Source organism: Equus quagga, chromosome 18 (genome assembly GCF_021613505.1).
Source record: "Equus quagga isolate Etosha38 chromosome 18, UCLA_HA_Equagga_1.0, whole genome shotgun sequence".
Classification (NCBI taxonomy): Eukaryota; Metazoa; Chordata; class Mammalia; order Perissodactyla; family Equidae; genus Equus; species Equus quagga.
This window is the reverse complement of record NC_060284.1, coordinates 47,492,454-47,512,420: the sequence shown is the minus strand read 5'-3', so window position 1 is coordinate 47,512,420 and position 19,967 is coordinate 47,492,454. Positions and strand designations below refer to the sequence as shown.

The window sequence follows — 19,967 nt, the reverse complement described above, 5'->3', positions numbered from 1 at the left end:
TTACCCCGGGAAGAGTGAGAGGGTAGCCATTAGGAAGAGGTATGAGGGGACTTCTGGGCGGCAGGAAAGTTCTAGTTCTTGGTGTAGATGGTGGCTACATGAGATGAAGTTGAGATTATTGAAACTGTATAGTTACGATGTGTCCATTTTTATAGATATACGTGTGTTATACTTTAATACAAATATATACACACATATATTATAAATACATATATAAGGCAAATATTTTGGACTCTTTTAAAGATATCAAAGTGTACATTTGGGTACCTTCTTCACTAATGCTTAACCCTTCCTTAGTTATAATTTACCCTATTCTTAATCTTACTTACCACTTTGAATTAAAACTCTAGTGTTTGCCCTTTACTCTAAATCTTGGCGACTAACCCTTTTGGGGCCCAGGGCTAAAGGGCTTGGCATCGGGGCCATTATGGAGTTATCCTTTGGTTGTTAGCGGCTCTGACTACCCTCGTAAGAATTTACCCTCTGTGACAGCTTCCCTGTGATAGTTCACAGTTTCGCTACTTATACCTCTTCCTGTTGCATAGCTATGGTGACCTCAAGTATTTAGCTCAGTTCCTTGAATACAGAGGGTACTCCTCAAGTGCTTTCTAAATGGACAAGTGGATGGATGCATGGAGAGGTGACTACATAGATAAATGTTATAGTCCATTCAATCCAGCAATGTACCACAAATATTAAAAGCCTACCACCACTGAAGAGGTTTTTTCCCTCTTATTTCACAGGGTGAAACCTGGTTCTTTTGGATAAAATGGACCATTTATTAGTTTAATACTATTTAGTTGGATTTTTCTCAACTCATCCTGTATTAAAAGGACCATAACCATTACTGAGAGGAATATAGTATCACACTCAATAAAATTGATAAACTCAATATAAACTCAGTATAAACTCAATAAAATTTTAGCTGGTTTAATACATAAGACAGTGAAATTAAGCAAAGAGCATTAAGTAAAGGATGATGATGGTGATAATGATGATATCTTTTGAATCCTTTCTATGTGTACCTCACTGTACTAAATAACTTTGCATACATTATTTGATTTAATGCTCACAACAAATAGGAGATAGATATTATTACTATGTCCTGATAAGAAACTCTCTTAAGGTTGCATGCAGCTAGCATGTGGGCACAGTTGTGTTTCAAGCCCTCGTAATTTGCTTCCAGAGCCCACACTTCTGCGCACCACCCTTTGCCGATGATAACATTCACGCAGAGTTGTAGCCGAAGAAGGGTGCTTTTTGGTTTGCCTTGCAGGCATTATTCCTTAGACTATAGCTTTTATGGAGGTAAAGATCTTCCTAAATACCATACAGAAAAAAAGTCTATTCCTTCTCGACTCTCCTGAAGCCATACATGCCACCTCCTCACAGCCATCCTACTCCTTATTTAATACGGGCCCCACAAAACACAAAATGCGTTTGAGATGGGTTGTTTGGAAGAGAGGTTGAGGGGCTCTCATTATCTCCTGGTTATAGGACAACTTTTGTGGATGACCCTTCAAGAAGGAGGGAGCTACAACGGAAAGACCCCTGACTGTACTTAGCCCAGTTCCTGTGCCATCACTCACTCACTGGGTGACTCTGAACAGCTCTGTGCAGTGGAAGAGTTTAGGAATAAGACAGCAATGTTCTGATCTCAAGTCTGATACTAACTGTATATCCTTTAGGATATAACTTAACTTTCCACGAACAGTTTCCTCACTGGTAAAACAGTCAGAGTCATTGTGGGAATTACATGAGAAAGTGTTTGTAAAGTGCCTGACATACATGTGTAATAAATGGCTGCCACTGTTATTTATATTGATATCATCAGTGCTATTAATAATAACTTGCTAGTATTAGTGCAATTTACATAGCACCTCCTAAAACTCGCACAATTTCCTCACCACACCAGGGTAAGCCGCCTCTGAAGTTAGGGAGGACAGGCAGGAAGCTACCAGACATTGCCTCCTAATAATGCTCCATCTTCAGACACTGGATAAGCCAATCAGGCATGTGCTTATGGCACCCAAACGGGAGCATTGAACAAATGTTTGGAAAGAATCTGATATTTCTTTTAAAAATTATAGTCATCTGAGAAAATAAGCAGCTGTTGGCCTTTCTTGCTTTGATTTTTAAGTGGTTTTATTTTTACATGAGATGGGGATACGATTATGGTGGGCAGGCTCTCTACATATCTCAGTCTGGCCCTGGATATCAGCAAAACATGGTAGAAAGAGTGCGGGATTAGCACCCAACAAAATGGAAATTGATTCTGGCTCTAAGACTTGCTAGGTATGGGGCTTTAGGCAAGCCATTTAATCCCACGAAGCTTCTTTATCCTCATTCATAAAATGGGTATAACGGTAATTCTTACCTCTCATGGTTGTGATCAAGGTTAAAATGAGTCACTAGACATAAAGCACGTAAAGTGTTTCTTTCCTCCCGTGCTCTGAGCTGCAATCTTTCCAAATGATTCTGGTTAATAACGGTTATCAAGATCATTGATTTAAGGTTTAACATGTGGCAAGTCAGGTACTTTATTAAATTCTTCACCTGTGTTGTAGCATTTAGTCCTTTCAGGGACCTTCTGAATTATTATTACTACTATTATTATTATCTACTGTTATTAGCATCCCCATCTTACAGATGAAAAAATAATGCAATAAGGAAGTTAGAAAACTTGTCCAAGGTCACATATCCAGTGACTGCCGAGCTGGGACTTGAACCCAGACAGCCTGATGCCTGTGCCATGCTCTCAAACACCACGCTCTACTGCTGCTTCCCCACGTTGTTCCTTTATCTAGCCCAGCCCAGCATCTTTTCTAATTTCTTCTCACAGGAGCAACAGTTACAACAACCCTGCCCTCTTTTCTGGCAAGAGTGGTGCTCACAGGTGCCACCCCAGGCTCCACTGGTGCAGTGTAAGCCTATGTGTCTCCACCTTTGAGCCATGCGCTATCATGCCCATCTGGACAGCTGGATTCCAGCACATACTGAGTGACCTTCTGCTGAAGGCTTCTAGCATGCTCTCTATGCTACTGAAATCTACAGAACTTGTCTTACGGAATTATTTCAAAGGAAAGTTCATTTGCCAGGTTTTATCTAGGGGTGTTGGTCATCCCAGAATCATAATTTCTGTAAAGAATCCTTGCCTTGTGTTACCTGTAATCCCACTTTCCAAGATATTCCTGCTCCTATGATGGAGAGCAATTGAATAATGCTTGCCCTGTGTGAAAACAGAATGGCTCAGATTTTAGCTTTCTCTCCTTCGACAGCTCCTCTTTCCCCAGGCAGAGAGAGCTGTGAGAGTAATTAGTTCTCACGAGCTAGAGAATTCATTTTCAGTAAGCAGCTGGGTCTTCCAACTTTAAAGGGTTTGATGGAATCTTAGAAGCCAATGAAATCCTTAAACTTTGTGCCTATTTAAATTAACAGAATTCTCTATCAATACATAGCTTTCTCTAACCCATCTCCTAGAGCCCTTTTACCCTTTGGCTCAGGAAATCACACAAGAATCCCTGGTGGTTAAGAGGCCTGGAGAGTCATACCAGGCCAGACTGTGTTTCCTAGAACATAGCTCCTTGAGCCAATATTTGTCTGCAAGTTTGAATACAGATTTCTTTTTTGTGAGAAACAGTGTTTATACGCTGTTGCTTGCAAACTAAATTTCATTTTATCACTTTTAACCATCATTTATTCACCCAACAAATAAGGATTTATTGATTGCTTTCTGGGTGCAAAGCAATGATTAGATCCCCAGGGGTTTTTCAGTTCTCACTGGCCTTTATTCCTCCTCTTAATTTGATCTGGGGAGGGGATTTAATCAACATTATACTCATTCCATCTGTCACATCTTTAATGCAACCTCGAGTGGGCTAGAGCCTTCGGTGGGTCCCTGGGGCACTCCACAGCTGCCTACTTTTAGTCATTAACTTCTCTCAGAGATATTTCAGCAAATTCTCCACCTGTGGGCTCAAGGCCAACACATTAAAATTAATTTGGTAGCACAATTACTGAACTAAGACATGTCATTATCATTTCTTTCTCTCCATAAACTGTGCTAATCATGTATTTTTTCTGAAAAGTAATTTTTCAATTCAACTTTAATGGCACTTTATAAACTGCAATCAAATTTACCCTTGCTCTAACATAGCTACATTTGCTCCACAATTTTATTGAGAATCTTTGTGTGTTTTCATTGCCTTCTTTTTCACTGGCTCACATTTCTCCAAAATTTACACGTGGTAATGCTGCCAAATGTTCCTCACTCCTACAATCATTTTGGATAGAACTGCTATCTCAAACAGTGCCTTGATTTCTACTGATTTCCATTCATTCATTCATTTATTCATCTGCTCAACACATAGCATTTTCCTCTGTAGAAACATAGCACTAGGCACTCGTCTTAGTCTGCTCAGGCTGCCGTAACGAAATATCACAGACTCGGCAGCTTAAACAACAGAAATTTATTTCCTTACAGTTCTGGAGGCTGGGAAGTACCCCCCAGCCTCCAGGTGGCCCCATCTCTAAGGCTTCTATCAGTGGCCCTCTGGCCTATTGAAACAGAGGCAATGGTCTCACCCTTTGAAACCAAGGAGGCAGCCCTGATGATCTCTGAACCACCTTTAGGGTTATTCTTCCCTTTTCTGGAAGAATAGCAAGTGTTCAAAGCTGAATAACTCTATGGTCCAGTCTTGTAGGATCTAAGAAGTCTGACAGCCTTCCTTCAATTTTATCTCGTTTTTTCTATCCCCTTTAGTTTTTCTGTCCCCAGAGTCAGTGTTTCTGCTGGTTTAGCCCCATCCCTGTTCCTGGCTTCTGCTGAGGTAGCTTATCAAGCTCGTAAAGTCCTGCACCTATGATCTCCTCATCAAACGGTTGTTCAGCCACACCCTTAGTGTTCCCTTCAGTACAGCTTTCTCATTTTTGCAATATAGATAGGCTGAGAATTCTCCAAACCTGTAAGTTATGGTTCTTTTTTGTTTAACAATTCCTTCTTCAATTCACCTCTCCTTTCTCATGTTTTACTATCGGCAGTCAGGAGTAACCAATCTGCTCGTTCAACACTTTGCTTAGAAATCTCCTCAGCTAAACATCCAACTTAATGACTCACAAGTTCAACCTTCCACAAAACACTAGAACACAGTTCAGCCAAGTTCTTTGGCACTTTATAACAAGGATTGCCTTTCCTCCCATTTTCAATAACATACTCCTCATTTCCATCTGAGATCTCATCAGAATTGCCCTTAACACACATATTTCTAACTCTTCCAGCCTCTACCCACTACCCAATTCCAAAGCTTCCTCCACTTGCTTAGGTATTTATTACAGCAGTACTCCACTTCTTGGTACCAAAATTTCTGTTAGTGAGGGTTTTCCAGAAAAACAGAACCAATAGAATGTGCGTGTGTATGCAGAGAGAGAGATTTAGAAAGAATTGGCTCACTTGATTATGGAGGCTGAGAAGTCCCAAAATCAGCAGTCGGCAAGATGAAGACCCAGATGGCTTAGCTCCAGTTTGAGTCCCAAGGCTGGAGAATAAGGAGAACCAGTGGTCTGGTACCAGTCTGAAAGCCAGCGGGTTCAAGACCCGAGAAGAGACAATATTTGAGTTCAAGTTGGAAGGCAGGAAAAGACTAATGTCTCAGCTCAGAGCAGTCAGGCAGCAGGAGTTCCCTCTTAGCCTTTTTTTGTTCCATTCAGGCCTTCAATTGATTGGCTGAGGCCCACTCACATTAGGGAGGGTGATCTGCTTTACTCTGTTTACTGATTTTTGAATACTAATCTCATCTAGAAACATCCTCACAGACACACCCAGAATGCTTGGCTGAATGTCTGGGCACCCTGTGGCCTGGTCAAGTTGACACACAAAATTAAGCAACACAGCATTATAGGACTTAAGCAAATATGCTTAAGACAGTTTCTGCCCTAGGAAAGCTTACAAATTAGTGCCAGAGATAGACGAGAGACAAGGCAGAGGGAGACAGCTGCTATAATAACTGTAATAAAGGCAAAGGAAAGTGTTAAGGGAGAGTAAAGAGAGAAGCTATTAATTTTGTCTTGGCAGATCAAAAGGGGGTTTCATGTGAGGGCTGCCATCTAAACAGCCTTGCATATAAGTAGAATTTGGATAACTGGTGATAAAAGAGAGGAGGGAACTATAAATTGTGGGTGCAAGATGAACAGGGGTGTGAAGATGCATAGTATGATTGTATAACCAGCTCTAGCCTGGAATGTCTTGGATATCGGTCTGTGCAGTAAAAATAATTGAAAAGCAAATTAAATCTTTAAAGCAGTGTTCAAGAAAATGCCAAGGCAGGGGATGCGGTTTGTTGCATTCATATTACATGGCAAAATTTTACACTATCCTCTTTCATAATTTCTCTCCCAAATCTCCCACAAGAATGGCCATGCATGGCAGCTGCTCCAAAGTCTCTCTCCTCCCCACTCCAAAACCTCCAAAACCCAGCCTCCCAACCCAGCCTACGCACAGGATTTTGTTTTCTCTGCCTCTTTTTTTTACCTATAATTTTTCCTCCATCAGTAGCTCTCTGTTCTTTCTAACATAAATCCATCTACCTTAGCTGCTCCAGTTTTGTCCCTCATCAATTACTTTCATCTACTTTATAAAGGCCTAGGAGCCAATTAGATAATTCCAACCCCTTATAGGCTGGAAGAAGTGAGACGCCAAGGATATCCTTATGTTCATAATGTTTACCTCTTATATTTGAAAAATAGCATGTATGCTTTGCTTATATATTTTTCTGTTGAAAGCAGAAAATCGACAAATCACTTGATATATATAGATAGTATAGACTATGAAAGGTTTGTGGGAAATAAGGCTGAACAGGTATCAATAAGAGCTGATATCCATGGACCATTTCTTAAGTGCCATGCAGTATTTAGCTTTGAAGGCCATGCTGGTTAGTCTCAACTTTACTCCACAGCCCTTGGGAGCGATGGAAGACTAGTAATTAGAAAACTGACATGTTTAGATTGTACTTTAAGGTCTACCTGTAAGATTAATACATGTGAAATAGATCGGATGGACGTAAGGATGAGAGGCAGGAATACCGACAGGGAAGCTGAGAAGTGCTCAGCACCCATCAAGTTGGACTTTTTTGGCTGTAAGAAACAGAGGTTTGTGCAGGCCACTTTAAAATACGGTGTTTGCTTAAAGGATATTCAGAGATCGGAACAGGAACTAGACCTGAGAACTCTTGGGGTCTAAAGCAGCCCCGGCGATAGAGCGCTCTTCTCATTTTTCTCTCTCATAGTCTCTCCTCCACACTTCTCTGCGTCGGCTCCACTCTCCTCTTGGGCTCAAAAAACCATCCTCACCTTATCCTTACATCCAAGCCACAGAAGGACCTTCTCAAGAAGATTCAGTTAATTAAATCAGCCCTACAGGTGTCCTCAGTCAGCGACCTCCAGTGCAGAAGGAACAGCTGGCCAATCCTTCACAGACTGAGTGGGCTGTCTGTCGGGCAGGTGGGGAAGAGGCAGTGGACATGGCTGGCACCATAATTAGTATTTCTACTGGTTGCATGCTTGGAGAGGAGGGAGTGGCTTCTATCTTGGGCCAAAAATCAATTTAATTAAGTACCATTCTTTGTTATGCCATAGCTAGCACTATAACGTTCACCAAGCCACTTATCTTCTCTACGCCTTGGTTTCCTCATCGTTCAAATGGAGATGAAAGTAAAAGTGACAGCACTTTAGAATTTAACATTCTTTAGAATTACTAGCCACATTTATTTAACATGAGCTTTCACTCTGTGCCATTTCTGGTTAACTAAGAATAACAATATATTATACAATGTGTAATAACAGTTTGTAAACCAAGTCTCCATCCATTTGATTTGATCTTCACAGGAACCCTTTAAGTTAGGTAAGACAGATATCATGACCTCCATTTTTCTGAGATCCAGAGAGGTTACATGACTATTAAGTGACAAAGCCAGGACTTGAATTCTCATCCTCATATCCAATATGTTCTCCTCTTGCTGCCCCTCAAGATTTGGGTTGCTTGGGGCTGGCCTGGTGGCATAGTGGTTAAGTTCACGTGCTCTGCTTCAGGGGCTCGCGGGTTCGGATTCCAGGTGCAGACCTAGCACTGCTTGTCAAGCCATGCTGTGGTGGCAACATCCCACATAAAACAAAGGAAGATTGACATGGATGTTAGCTCAGCAACAATCTTCCTCAAGCAAAAAGAGGAAGATTGGAAACAGATGTTAGCTCATGGCCAATCTTCCTCACAAAAAAAATAATAAAAATAAATAAATAAGACGATTTGGGTTGATTGGTTTCAAAAAGCTATCATGTATGGCAGATCTGCTGTAGATATTAAAACTATTGTCTTCCTGTTCTTTTTGTTCTTCTTGTGTCTTCTTTTTTTATGCCTCTCCTATTCTTATATATTTCTAATTTATTACAGAAGTCTCTGTTTGGCTTCTAGTAATGGAGGGTTTGGTTGTCGAAGTTCCAGAGCTTCCCTTGGAGCTGACCCTTGCTTCCTGAATTGCAGGCAAACACTTTATCACAGTCACTACCCTCACCTCAGCTGGGAACATTGGAGAGGATGGAATCCTGAGCTGCACTTTTGAACCAGACATCAAACTTTCTGATATTGTGATACAGTGGCTGAAGGAAGGTGCTATGGGCTTGGTCCATGAGTTCAAAGGAGGCAAAGATGACCTGTCAGACCAAGATGAAATGTTCAGAGGCCGGACAGCAGTGTTTGCTGACCAGGTGATTGTCGGCAATGCCTCTTTGAGGCTAAAAAACGTGCAACTCACAGATGCTGGCACCTACAAATGCTACATCATCACTTCTAAAGGCAAGGGGAATGCTAACCTTGAGTATAAAACTGGAGGTGAGTTACTTTTGAAGGGAGGGAAGGAAAGTGCCAAAAGATATTTGAGGCTAAAGGCATGGATTGCTGATGAAACATCAGCTTATGCTCATGAGGGACCAGTATCACACAAAGGCCCTCCAAATTCTGCTAGCAGCCATCCTTGCTGTCCTAGACCCACACCAGCTCCGAAGGTAGCCCACCATGTGTAATATTAGGTCTTAAAATCTTTTGTTCTGGACACTAGCCTCTTCTGAATTTTCAGGTATGTTCCTTGAAATATTTTGCCAAAATAAACATAGTCTCTTTTATGGTAGCCTCTGGTATTGCTAGTAAGAGAAAGCTGTAATCTGTTCTGAGACTCTTCTATGCTAAGTAGGCCCGAGCCCAAGTCTGAAATCAGTACCTCCAGGAACTCATGACAACGGGACACATTTTAAGAGAAGTTCAAAGGGAATTTACCAAAACAATATTGTCCTATAAACTCACTAATTCTCCCCCAATGAAATTCACCCTTCCTTACCAACTCAATTTAACATGACAATAGAGTGACTTCGGAATTCAGGGGAAGAAAGATACCACATCCAAATACATAGGGAGGGGAAGGGATGGGAAAGACCCCGTGGAGAATTTGGCCGCCATTGAGAAGAGCTTGAAGGACAGGCAGGAAGTATCCTGAGGCCTCCTAGCCAAAGCTAGTCTGCACAGGCCTTTCTTGGACACCTCATGACATGTGTATGTAATGGTTTGAAGCTTAGATCTAGAGGCAGACCTGGGCAAGTACATGGCCTGGGCAAGGCCCCCTTGCTGAGTGTCAGTTTCTTCATCTTAAAATGGGAATTAATAGGGTCATGTCAAGGGGACACTGGAGCCCACTGAAAGGGATTCCAACAGCTGGAACAATTTGAATAAAAAAATAAACAATATAGTATTAAATTATAACTCTAAGTATAAAATAAATACACATGAGTCCATACTTACATAAATATAAGGGAGATGAAACAAATCTTTACAGATGTATTTAGGTCCTCCCCCTCCAAGAGGTAGAGGTTACTCCCCCATCACCACCACACTCAGGGTGTGTTAGACTTAGTGAGTCCAGCTTCCAAAGAAACCTGGCAAGCAGCACCTCAGCCAGGTGATGGAAGTCATGCTGATAGCATGCACTCTCTGATGTGATGGGCTGTGCAGGGCACTTTACCTCCTATGGTCTTCATCCTCTCCAAAATCCATAATCTCAGTCTAATCGTGAGAAAAACATCAGACAAATTCCAACAGAGGGGCATCCTACAAAATACCTGACCATTACTCCTCAAAACCGTCAAGGTCATGAAAAACATGGAAAGATTGAGAAACCATCACAGAGCAGAGGAACCCAAGAAGATATAACAAATAAATGCAATGTAGTATTCTGGATGGGATCCTAGGACAGAAAAAGGACATTAGTGGAAAAATTGATGAAATACAAATAAAGTCTGTCTTTTAGTTAATAGTAACGTACCAATGACAGTTTTTCAATTTTGATAAATGCACCATGGTTATTTCGGACACTGACATTAGGGGAGACCGGGTAAGGAGTATACAAGAACACTCCATACCATCTCTGCAACTTTTCTGTAAATCTAAAATTATTCCAAAATTAAAAGCTTATTTTTAAAAATGGAGATAGCAACAGATATCCCTAGGACTACTGTGAGGATCAAATGAAATAATGTCTGGAATTTGGTACCTGGCAGAGGGTACACCTTCAATAGATGGTGGTTCATTGTGAGGTACACTCAGTTTCTCACGTCATCTCACCTCCTCTGCTAGACAACAGGCTCTTTAAGGGCAAGGCAAGGGCTTTCCTTTCACCACTCACTCAGCACCAGCATCGTCCCAGGAAAAGGAAGATGCTAAATAAATTAATCAATTGTATCTTACCATTTTGGCATAATAAGCATTTTATAGTCAAAATTCCGGGCCTTAACATTTTTCCACAAGTGACCCTCTACCTAGATAGAGAAGGAAGCTAGTCTTTCAAAATGCAGTGACCTCTCCAGTAAGAACTGTTTTAGGAGAAAACAAATGCCGGTCTCTATCCCTGAATACCAGGGCTGGACCGTCTCCACCCAAGCAAACTCCAAATCCCCATGATAACAAGGCCTGGGTATGGAATTTCTGTGGGTGACAGGTGAATGCCGTTTGTCTCTTCCTTCTCTGTTCCCCGCCCCCTGACTTTATCCTCCAGGCAGAAAAATACATAAAATCCAGGAGGCTTCACAGGTGCCTGGGAAAATGCTCAATTTCCCTAAGGGATAAACGTTTTTATGATCACTGGAACTCCTCTTCCTTGGAGAAATTTATCTGTTTTAACAATTATACCTAGAACTTAAGTTCTTAGAGTTTGTGATATTGGTCAAAGGATTGTGATGTATAGCAATACTACGGCAAATCATTATTTGCATCTACATTACAATGGACCATACACGGACAGCCCACTGGACAAGTACTGAGTCAGTTCAATGGTGGAAATGACTGTTTTTAAGACCTAGCACTTCAAAGTTGCCTTATGTTGCCTTTATGTTGCCTTATCTGTCTGACCTTGACATCTGCCCCTTTTAACCTTCAACTCTGCAGCCTTCAGCATCCCAGAAGTGAATGTGGAATATAATGCCAGCTCAGAGAGCTTACGTTGTGAGGCTCCCCGATGGTTCCCCCAGCCTACAGTCGTCTGGGCGTCCCAAGTTGACCAGGGAGCCAACTTCTCAGAAGTCTCCAACACCAGCTTTGAGCTGAACTCTGAGAATGTGACCATGAAGGTTGTGTCTGTACTCTACAATGTCACAATCAACAACACATACTCCTGTATGATTGAGAACAACATTGCCAAAGCCACGGGGGATATCAAAGTGACAGGTGAGTTCCTCCACCTTTTTTGTATGGATTTATTGGGGGGAGAATCAAATCTAAATTAAAATCTAATTTCTTTAACAGATATATTATGTACCAGGGTACAGAAAGCTCTAGAGTCCTTGAGACCTTGATGACAATTCCAGCTGGGACTATAGTACGTAAGAAGAAGACTAACACAAAACAATGTTTTTGGCATATAGGTCAAAGACGGCAATCAGGCTTCATTTTGTATGCCTTCTCATTGATAGGCAGTGGTTGCCTGGAAAGCAGTGCTTACGATTCTGAGCCTTACTCAGGAGGACTGCTTTGGTGGAGCAGTGGGGAAGCCACAATTATTTGACATCTTTGATATATTCAGGTCATGATCTAAATCTCAAGCCCTCCAAAACTGGTTTGGTTCTAGCCTGCCTTTGAGAAGTTTTTCAATCTGAAGACTAAAGGTCTTACGAGTCTGATTTAGTCTTATTCAAGCCTTCTGGGACTGGCTCAAGATCCCACTAATACTGGCCCATGATCAATCTGAAAGCTCTAGATTGAACTGGCACCCTAGTCTCCCTGCAGTGCTTTAGTGGATACACAACCTATGGTTGAGCTATTGTCAAGAAAATGCACAGACTGAATTATGACTTTTAAGACCATACCTCCCAGGGCTAAACTGGATTCAAACTGTAGAGAAAGGAGTATGTCAGGAAAACTGCTGTCTTAAATAAAGTCTAGTGCCAAGCAGAAGACCTCGCGTATTGTAAGTACACTATAAATGTTTGCTGAATTTAACTCAATAAATCATATTTTCATCAGCTTATTTTTTTATTTAAAGTTATATATATTAAAAGTCAATGGGGGGCTGGCCCTGTGGCCGAGTGGTTAAGTTCGCGCACTCTGCTGCAGGCGGCCCAGTGTTTCGTTGGTTCGAATCCTGGGCGCAGACATGGCACTGCTCATCAAACCACGCTGAGGCGGCGTCCCACATGCCACAACTAGAAGGACCCACAACAAAGAATATACAACTATGTACCGGGGGGCTTTGGGGAGAAAAAGGAAAAAATAAAATCTTTAAAAAAAAAAAAGTCAATGGCACAGGAGAAAATATTTGCAAATCATTTATCTGATAAGAGGTTTATATTCAGAGTACATAAAGAACTCCTACAACTCAACAACAAAATAATCAAATAACCCAGTTAAAATATGGGCAAATGCATTGAATAGACATTTCCCCAAAGAAGATATACAAACAGCCAACAAGCATATGAAAAGATGCTCAACATCACTAATCATCAGAGAAATGCAAATCAAATACACATCAAATACACAATATCACCTCACACCCATTAGGATGGCTATGATCAAAAATAAATAAATAAAGTGTTGGTGAGGATGTGGAGAAACTGAAACCCTTGTGCACGTTGGTGAATTGTAAAATGATGCAACTGCTATGGAAAAACAGTATAGAAGTTCCTCAAAAAATTACAAATAGAACAACCATATGATCCAGCAATTCTGTCTGTGTACATACCCCAAAGAATTGAAAGCAGTGTCTCAAATTGATATATACACACCATGTTCATAGCAACATTATTCACAATAGCCAAAAGGTGGAAGCAACCCAAAATGTCTATGAATAGATGAATGGATAAACAAAATGCAGTATATATATACAGTGGAATATTATTGAGCCTTAAAAAGGAAGGAAATCTTTTTACATGGATGAATTTTCAGGATATTATGCTAAGTGAAATGTCAGTCAGAGAAAGACAAATACTATATGATTCCAGTTATGTGAGGTATCTAAAGTAGTCAAGTTCATAGAAACAGAAAGTAGAATGCTGGTTACCAGCAGCTAGTGGGGAGGGAGAAGGAAGGGAGTTATTGTCTAATGAGTATAGAGTTTCAGATTTGCAAGATGGGAAAGTTTTGGAGCTCTGTTTCACAACAATGTGGATATACTTAACACTACTGAACTAGACACTTAAAAACGATTAAGATGATAAATTTTATGGTATTTTTTTACCACAATAAAAAAAAGTTATCTAATAAAAAAAATTATACATATATAAAGAGAGAGTTCTTCCGCCATCCTGAGGAACAAACGGTGACTGTACTGGTTAGAATAATCTTAGTTACCTGCAACAGAAAACCAACTCAAGTAAGCCTGAGCAAAAAGGGGAATTTATTAAAAGGGTACTAGGATGTCTTGTGGAAACAAGGACAGAAAGTGCAATTTGGATTCACGAACAGCTGAAACCAGGAACTTAAATTCCATTGGTATTCTCTGTCTCTCATTTCTTCTTTATTCTCTCTTTACTCTCTAATTTACTCTCTGTTGTTTCAGTCTACAGGGCAGGATGTGGTTACCAACAACTCCTAGCTTTAAAAGTCTCTTTCACTCAAGGGAGTAACCAGACTGAACCTCAATCCCTCACTCCTTTCGTACATTCGCAGGCATGCTCAAGTTGGGTCAGTTGCCCACACCTAGACTAATGAGGTGGTACCTGATGGAAGGCTTTCTCGGAAGAGAAAGGGGGAAGGAAGCATTGGCATTTAAAACAATAGGTGTTAACAACAGTATCTCAGTTCAGATCTCAATAAAAAGCTCCCAGTATAAATAATGCCTTCTAATAGAAGGCGCAATAACTGAACAAACCACAGAATTTGAGTACATCTTTTATTCATTGAGCAGATTCTTTTTCCATACATGCTTATTGGATACATGAGAACAAGTGTTCCATTTATCAGTACTAGGACTAAATACAACTTTTGGCAGCAAGACATAGCTCAAAATTTATAAAATAACATAATTCCTTCTTGCCATACACAGATAGGTAGGTACTCAATACACATTTTAAAACAATTTTATGAGGCCATGTGGTTTATATCCTGTGTTCTATGACAATACTGCTAATTTAGGTCATTCATTCAACAAGTATCTATTATGTGCCAAACAGGTACAAAGCAAATTTTAAGTCCCATGAAATGCTGAGATGAATAGCACAATTTGTCATAAGAGAAGTTAATCACAGTGTAGATATGGTGCCTAGGGGAACAGTTGTTAATTATGACTGCAGTGACTCAGTAGATGAGGCAGAGTTCAAGCTGGGTTTTGAAGGAGAAGAATAGTTTTGATAGAATAGGAAGGTATGAAGTCAGGAACCTATGTCAATGGTCCAGTGGAGAAATTATGAAGGCCTTAACTGGGGCAATGGCAATGGGAAGGAAAGGGGAAAGAATCAGAAGTTAATGAAGAAAATAATTTACAGGACTTGGTGACACAAACATGAAGGACAAGAGAAAGAACAAGTCAAAATGGGTCTGATATGTCTACCCAGGTTGTTTAGGAGGTTAGTAATGCTATCAACAAAAAAACGAAATCATAGGAGAAGCAACATGTTTGGAAAGAAGATGAGAGTTTTAGAGATGCTGAGTTGAAAGTGTCCACTGTGTACCTAGGAAGAGATGTCCAATGCTTAGCACATTGCCCAGCATACAATAAGTTTTGGGGAGAATGCTTCATCTCTACTCCACATATTTCCTTCCACAAGGAAGCCCCACCAGTGCAACCATTCTAGCCTCTTGCTTCTCCCCTCTTTCACTCCTCCCCAGAAAAGGAGGGTTGATTCATCTGATTGATGAGTTTATTAGGAGAAGCTGAACATAAGTAGCTCAGCTCCTTCTTTTTCCTTTTCTCTCTAGCTAACCCTCAGGAAGCATACATTCTACTCTGCCCCTCAGAGCCATCAGTTTTCCAGGGATAAAATCTTGCCCTTGCAGGAGGAAGCCTGCCCCAGTCTGGTGCTGCCTGTCAAAGTCTGGGCTGCAGCCCACTTGCCTGCAGACAAAGTTTCATCCTTTATTATCAGATTTATCAGTAATGAAGGTGATATTTTGGTCTTCCAGTTGCCTCACTCTTTTTGTCTTACTCTTTAATTGGCTGAGAACCCAGCTGAGGAACAAGGTGTTATTTATTGGAGTCCTTTGAACCCCAACGGTAGGTGCTCAAAAATATGTATTGAATAATTATGTTTTTAACTGACATACACAGTAGCAACTGTAAATCCAGATGTGGAACTCAGGACAGAGTTCAGGCTAAGGAGGTGGCGTTGGAAATGATCAGGTTAATGGAAGTAATGCTTATTAGGCTTGAGTGAGGTTACTGTTGTTTTTATAGCTAATACTTATTGAGTGCTTACTATTGTGCCAGGCACCGTTCTAAGCGCTTTACATGTATTGACTCATTAATCCTCATAAGAACCCTATGATGTAGATCATCATTATTTTAGCTCTGTTTCATAAAGGAAGAAACTGAGGCATGTATAGATCCAGCAACTTGCCTAAAGTCACACAACTAGTAAGTGTCAGAGCTGAAATGAATTGAGACTGGATTGCCTAGGGAGAAAACAGAGTAAAAGAAGAGTAATTTCACTCCCTCACTTCTACCTTTCTCTACTTCAAAATGAGAACAATGCTTTCTCATCACTTTGTAGTGGTGTGATGAAAATGAATGACACAGAACATATAAAGGTCATTGCCTGGGGGTAAAAATGTGTCTGAAACCAAGGAGTGGCCGTGACTGTTGGTTTAGCCTATTCTTTATTTGGTAAGCAATAACAATCTCTTTATTCGTGTGGTTTTTCATCTGGCTGAGTGCTCACTGGAGTGGAAGTTCCACAGAATAGAACTTTCTTTGAAGGAAGGGACAGCTCTGCTTTTAAGCCAGTGACAATAAGGTAGAGAATGGGGTACAATATTGCCCCCAAATTGGGGTACAAGTTGCATTAGGAACAACTTGCTCTGTATTTCAGCTACTTTTGTTTGCTAACCAGCCATATAAAGATGACATCCAGCTTTTCCTCTATGACCCTGAACTTCTTTGTCACCCCTTACAGACTCTGAGATTAAAAGGCGGAGTCACCTACAGCTGCTGACCTCAAAGGCCTCCCTGGGTGTCTCTTCCTTCTTTGCCATCACCTGGGCACTCCTGCCTCTCTCCCCTCACCTGATGCTAAAATAATAAGCCTTGGCCATACAGAAACATGCAAAGTCACCGGTACAACAGGTGAGATGAGTCACAAATGGTGTGGGGGAATCCATTCTGTGTGTGCTGGTGTTCCTAACAAGAGTCAAGCAGCCTCTAGCATCAGCCTCAGAGAGAAACACTTATTAACGCCAGGGCAGTTGGCACTATTTCCACTGGCATTGTGAAAGGTAAGCATTTGTTAACAAAGCCTACAGACCTTCTTGACAGACTTATAGGAAAAACAACTCTATGCAATTTAAATATTTGTGTAAATGCAAACACCTTTCCATTGACTGAGTCATCCATGAAGGCAAAAATATCTTATTGAAGAGAAATTGCTGCTTAGCCCTCTCCAGTTACTCTGGATTTCACTGCTATTTGTGAAGTATCTACCACATCAAGACTCAGTGACATCACCACCATGCCTCCAAGCTCACAACCTTAGAGCTATTTTTGTCCCCTCAGTCCTTCACGTCATTTTGTTACCAAGCCCTCCAGCACCTTCCTGTGTTGCCTCAGATTGACCCTAATCCAGCCTTCATCATCTCACACCCAGACTAGTTCTAAAACCTTGTGCTTGCTCCTTCCTCTCCCCGCTTCAGGCGACGGGAAACAAGGTGCCAGAATAAAATGACTCAAACACTATTTTCACCACAGCATCCCTTTGCTCTGGAACCTAAAGTGACTCTCTGGACACTACCGTATCAGAGGTAAAATCCTCTGCTGTGCAGTCACAGCTCTCTAACAGTTTCTCTCCCTGAGCTTCCTTCTTCCCTCAGCTGCCTACTACTGTTCTCTGGCCTTGCTCCCTCTCTCACTGCCCCTTCCTGGAAATCTCCTCTACCCCATGGCAATTCAGATTCACACTTCCTTCACCCATTTCAATAAAGTGCTTCCTAGCCTACACCCCCTTTCCTGATGGTCCTTTCATTTCACATCCCCTTGGCATGCATGTATAACTTATGATATCTTATATTCTCTAAGGCACATATATTCCATTCCTAGATTGTTCAGTCTTCAAGGGCAGGCAAAGATCTGTTGATCTGCTTTTCATTCTTTCTCCTGTTCTCCAAACACTCACTACTGTGCAGCGCACAAATAGGTTTTCTACTAAGGAAACCTGCCAGTTCCCATCATTTCCAACCTCAATGGTTGTCACTGGAGGAAACTGAGGAAATTATCCCTTGAGCATCTCTCAGTTCCTGTTTGCTCTGAGAGTCTACAGCCACACCACTCTGAACGTGCTGATCTCGTCTGTTTGCTCTGAGAATGATCTCTTCCTTTAGGGACAGACTCAAACCATCTCCTTTCCCCCAAAAACCCAAGGTACCATGTGGCCTTGATAGAGTGTCATGAAAATACAGGCAAACAAGTCCATTTCTGAACAAGAGATACACTCATGCAGTGGCAGGGGGCTTCCAGTTCTGAACAAATGTTTGCTGAATGGTTGTAATGGTATCTTATTGCTGTTATTTTCAGAATCCCAGGGATCTAAAGAACTATTTCACCACAAGATATGACCTAGTTTTATATTTCTGGGGGGAAATGAATTCATGTCTAGAAGTCTTGAGTGAACAAGTAAGATCAAGAAGCAAAAAGAAGCCAAAAGCAACCCACAGAAGACTCCAATATGAGCAAGATAAATACACCTTCAAAGACATATATTAAAAGTTGAGAAAAGAATTCATCTGAACCAGAGAAGTGTGTTGAGACTGCTAAGTAAAAGGCATGTGGAGACACGTGCACCCCCATTTCTCAGGGACCTCCCTTACCCATCCCCATGCAGGGAGTGAGAGGATGGGATACCGCGTCTCCCTTGACTCTGAATCTTTAGTTATATTGCTATAATGCTGCTCTGAGGAAGTTCCTAGTAAGTTCCGATTGCAATATAACCATGTTTTATAATTCACAGATTAAACTGTAGTGGATACAGTAAGAAGCTGCTAATCAGTTGCCACTTCACAATTCAGAGGTGGCTGCATTTTAGTGATGGGTCAAATGATTCACTTTTCATTATGATTATGATGCTTCCAACAGTGGCCTGGCATCTCCTACCACCTGACAAATGCTAAAGAAATGTGGAAAATGATTATAATTTTAATGTAAAAAACGTAGTTAAGTGACACTGTTTATCTAAATTATCTGAGCACTTCCTTTTTAAAACAATGCCATTTTTATCTCTCAGACGATGTTCATCCTTGAATGGTCTAGGAAAGGACCTCTCATCTTGACTGTATGTGGCATTATGTCATCACAAGGTTTGAGGCTTCTATTTTCTATCCTGCATGGACAGTGATGACCTCAGCTTTCAACAGCATCTAGAGCAGTGGGACTCAACCAGAGTGATTTTGCACACCCTCCAGGGGACATCTGGAAATGCTTGGAGACAATTTTAGTTGTCACACCTTGAGGGGAGTGGTGCTACTGGCGTCTAGTGGATAGAACCCAGGGATGCTGCTCAACATCCTATAATATACAGGACATCCACTACAACAAAGAATTATCCAGCCCCAAATGTCAATTGTGCTGAGATTAACAAACACTGATGTAGAGGAGAAAAAGAACTAAAAGGAGGAGAGCAAACAAACTTGTTTGCTTCCTAAAAATAGCCATTAGGCTGTCTCTGGCTGCTGCCTCAGCACAGAGAGCCAGAACCCTTTCGGGCAACCAGGAATTCCTGATGGGATTATCAGCAGGTTGAGCTTCTAAGTTTCTTTCCCTGCATTCTACTCTACAAATCAAGTTCCATGAGAGAGCCGCCTGAGATCCATCTCAAGTTCTCTCTGAATTTTGATCTCAGGACCCTGCCTAGTCAAAATTCAAATTAAGGCAACAAAAACATGAACCTTCCTTGAAAACAAAGAGACTTCTGAAAGCAGGGGCAAGGAAGCTTTAAAACAAGGCCCTGAGGAATGAAGCTTTGATAGAAAAAATACTGTTTCCAGCCTCCTTTCCACACTTTTCACGGTTGACCACTGCCTCCCTGTCACTTTGGACCTACCATGACTATATTACATTTTGTTATAGAAAGCTTGATTTTAGAGTTCTGACAGTTCAAGAGAATGATTAAATACACATTTCTTATACTGTTGTGTGCCTGATTTGTCAAAGAAAGTGAGTATAAGGCAAGATGAATAAAAAGCCATAGATGAAGTTCTAAAGATTAGTACCTAGCACATAATAGGCCCTCAATAAATGTTTGTT

General features: G+C 41.1%; 1 protein-coding gene across 5 annotated transcripts in view; it reads left to right on the top strand.

Annotated features, from left to right (window-relative positions):
- VTCN1 (V-set domain containing T cell activation inhibitor 1) overlaps positions 1-19,849 on the top strand; it is a 55,832-nt gene extending 35,983 nt beyond the window's left edge. For 2 of the 5 annotated variants that reach the window (XM_046645407.1, XM_046645404.1), the window contains 3 exons: positions 8,531-8,878; positions 11,477-11,755; positions 16,633-19,849. In XM_046645407.1, the coding sequence (XP_046501363.1) occupies positions 8,531-8,878; positions 11,477-11,755; positions 16,633-16,757 (752 nt within the window). In that variant the 3' untranslated portion in view covers positions 16,758-19,849. Of the gene's footprint in view, positions 1-8,530; positions 8,879-11,476; positions 11,756-11,833; positions 12,536-16,632 lie in introns of those variants that run through there. The other 3 variants (XM_046645406.1, XM_046645405.1, XM_046645408.1) reach the window with 3 other exon arrangements.
- Positions 19,850-19,967: the final 118 nt, after the last annotated feature.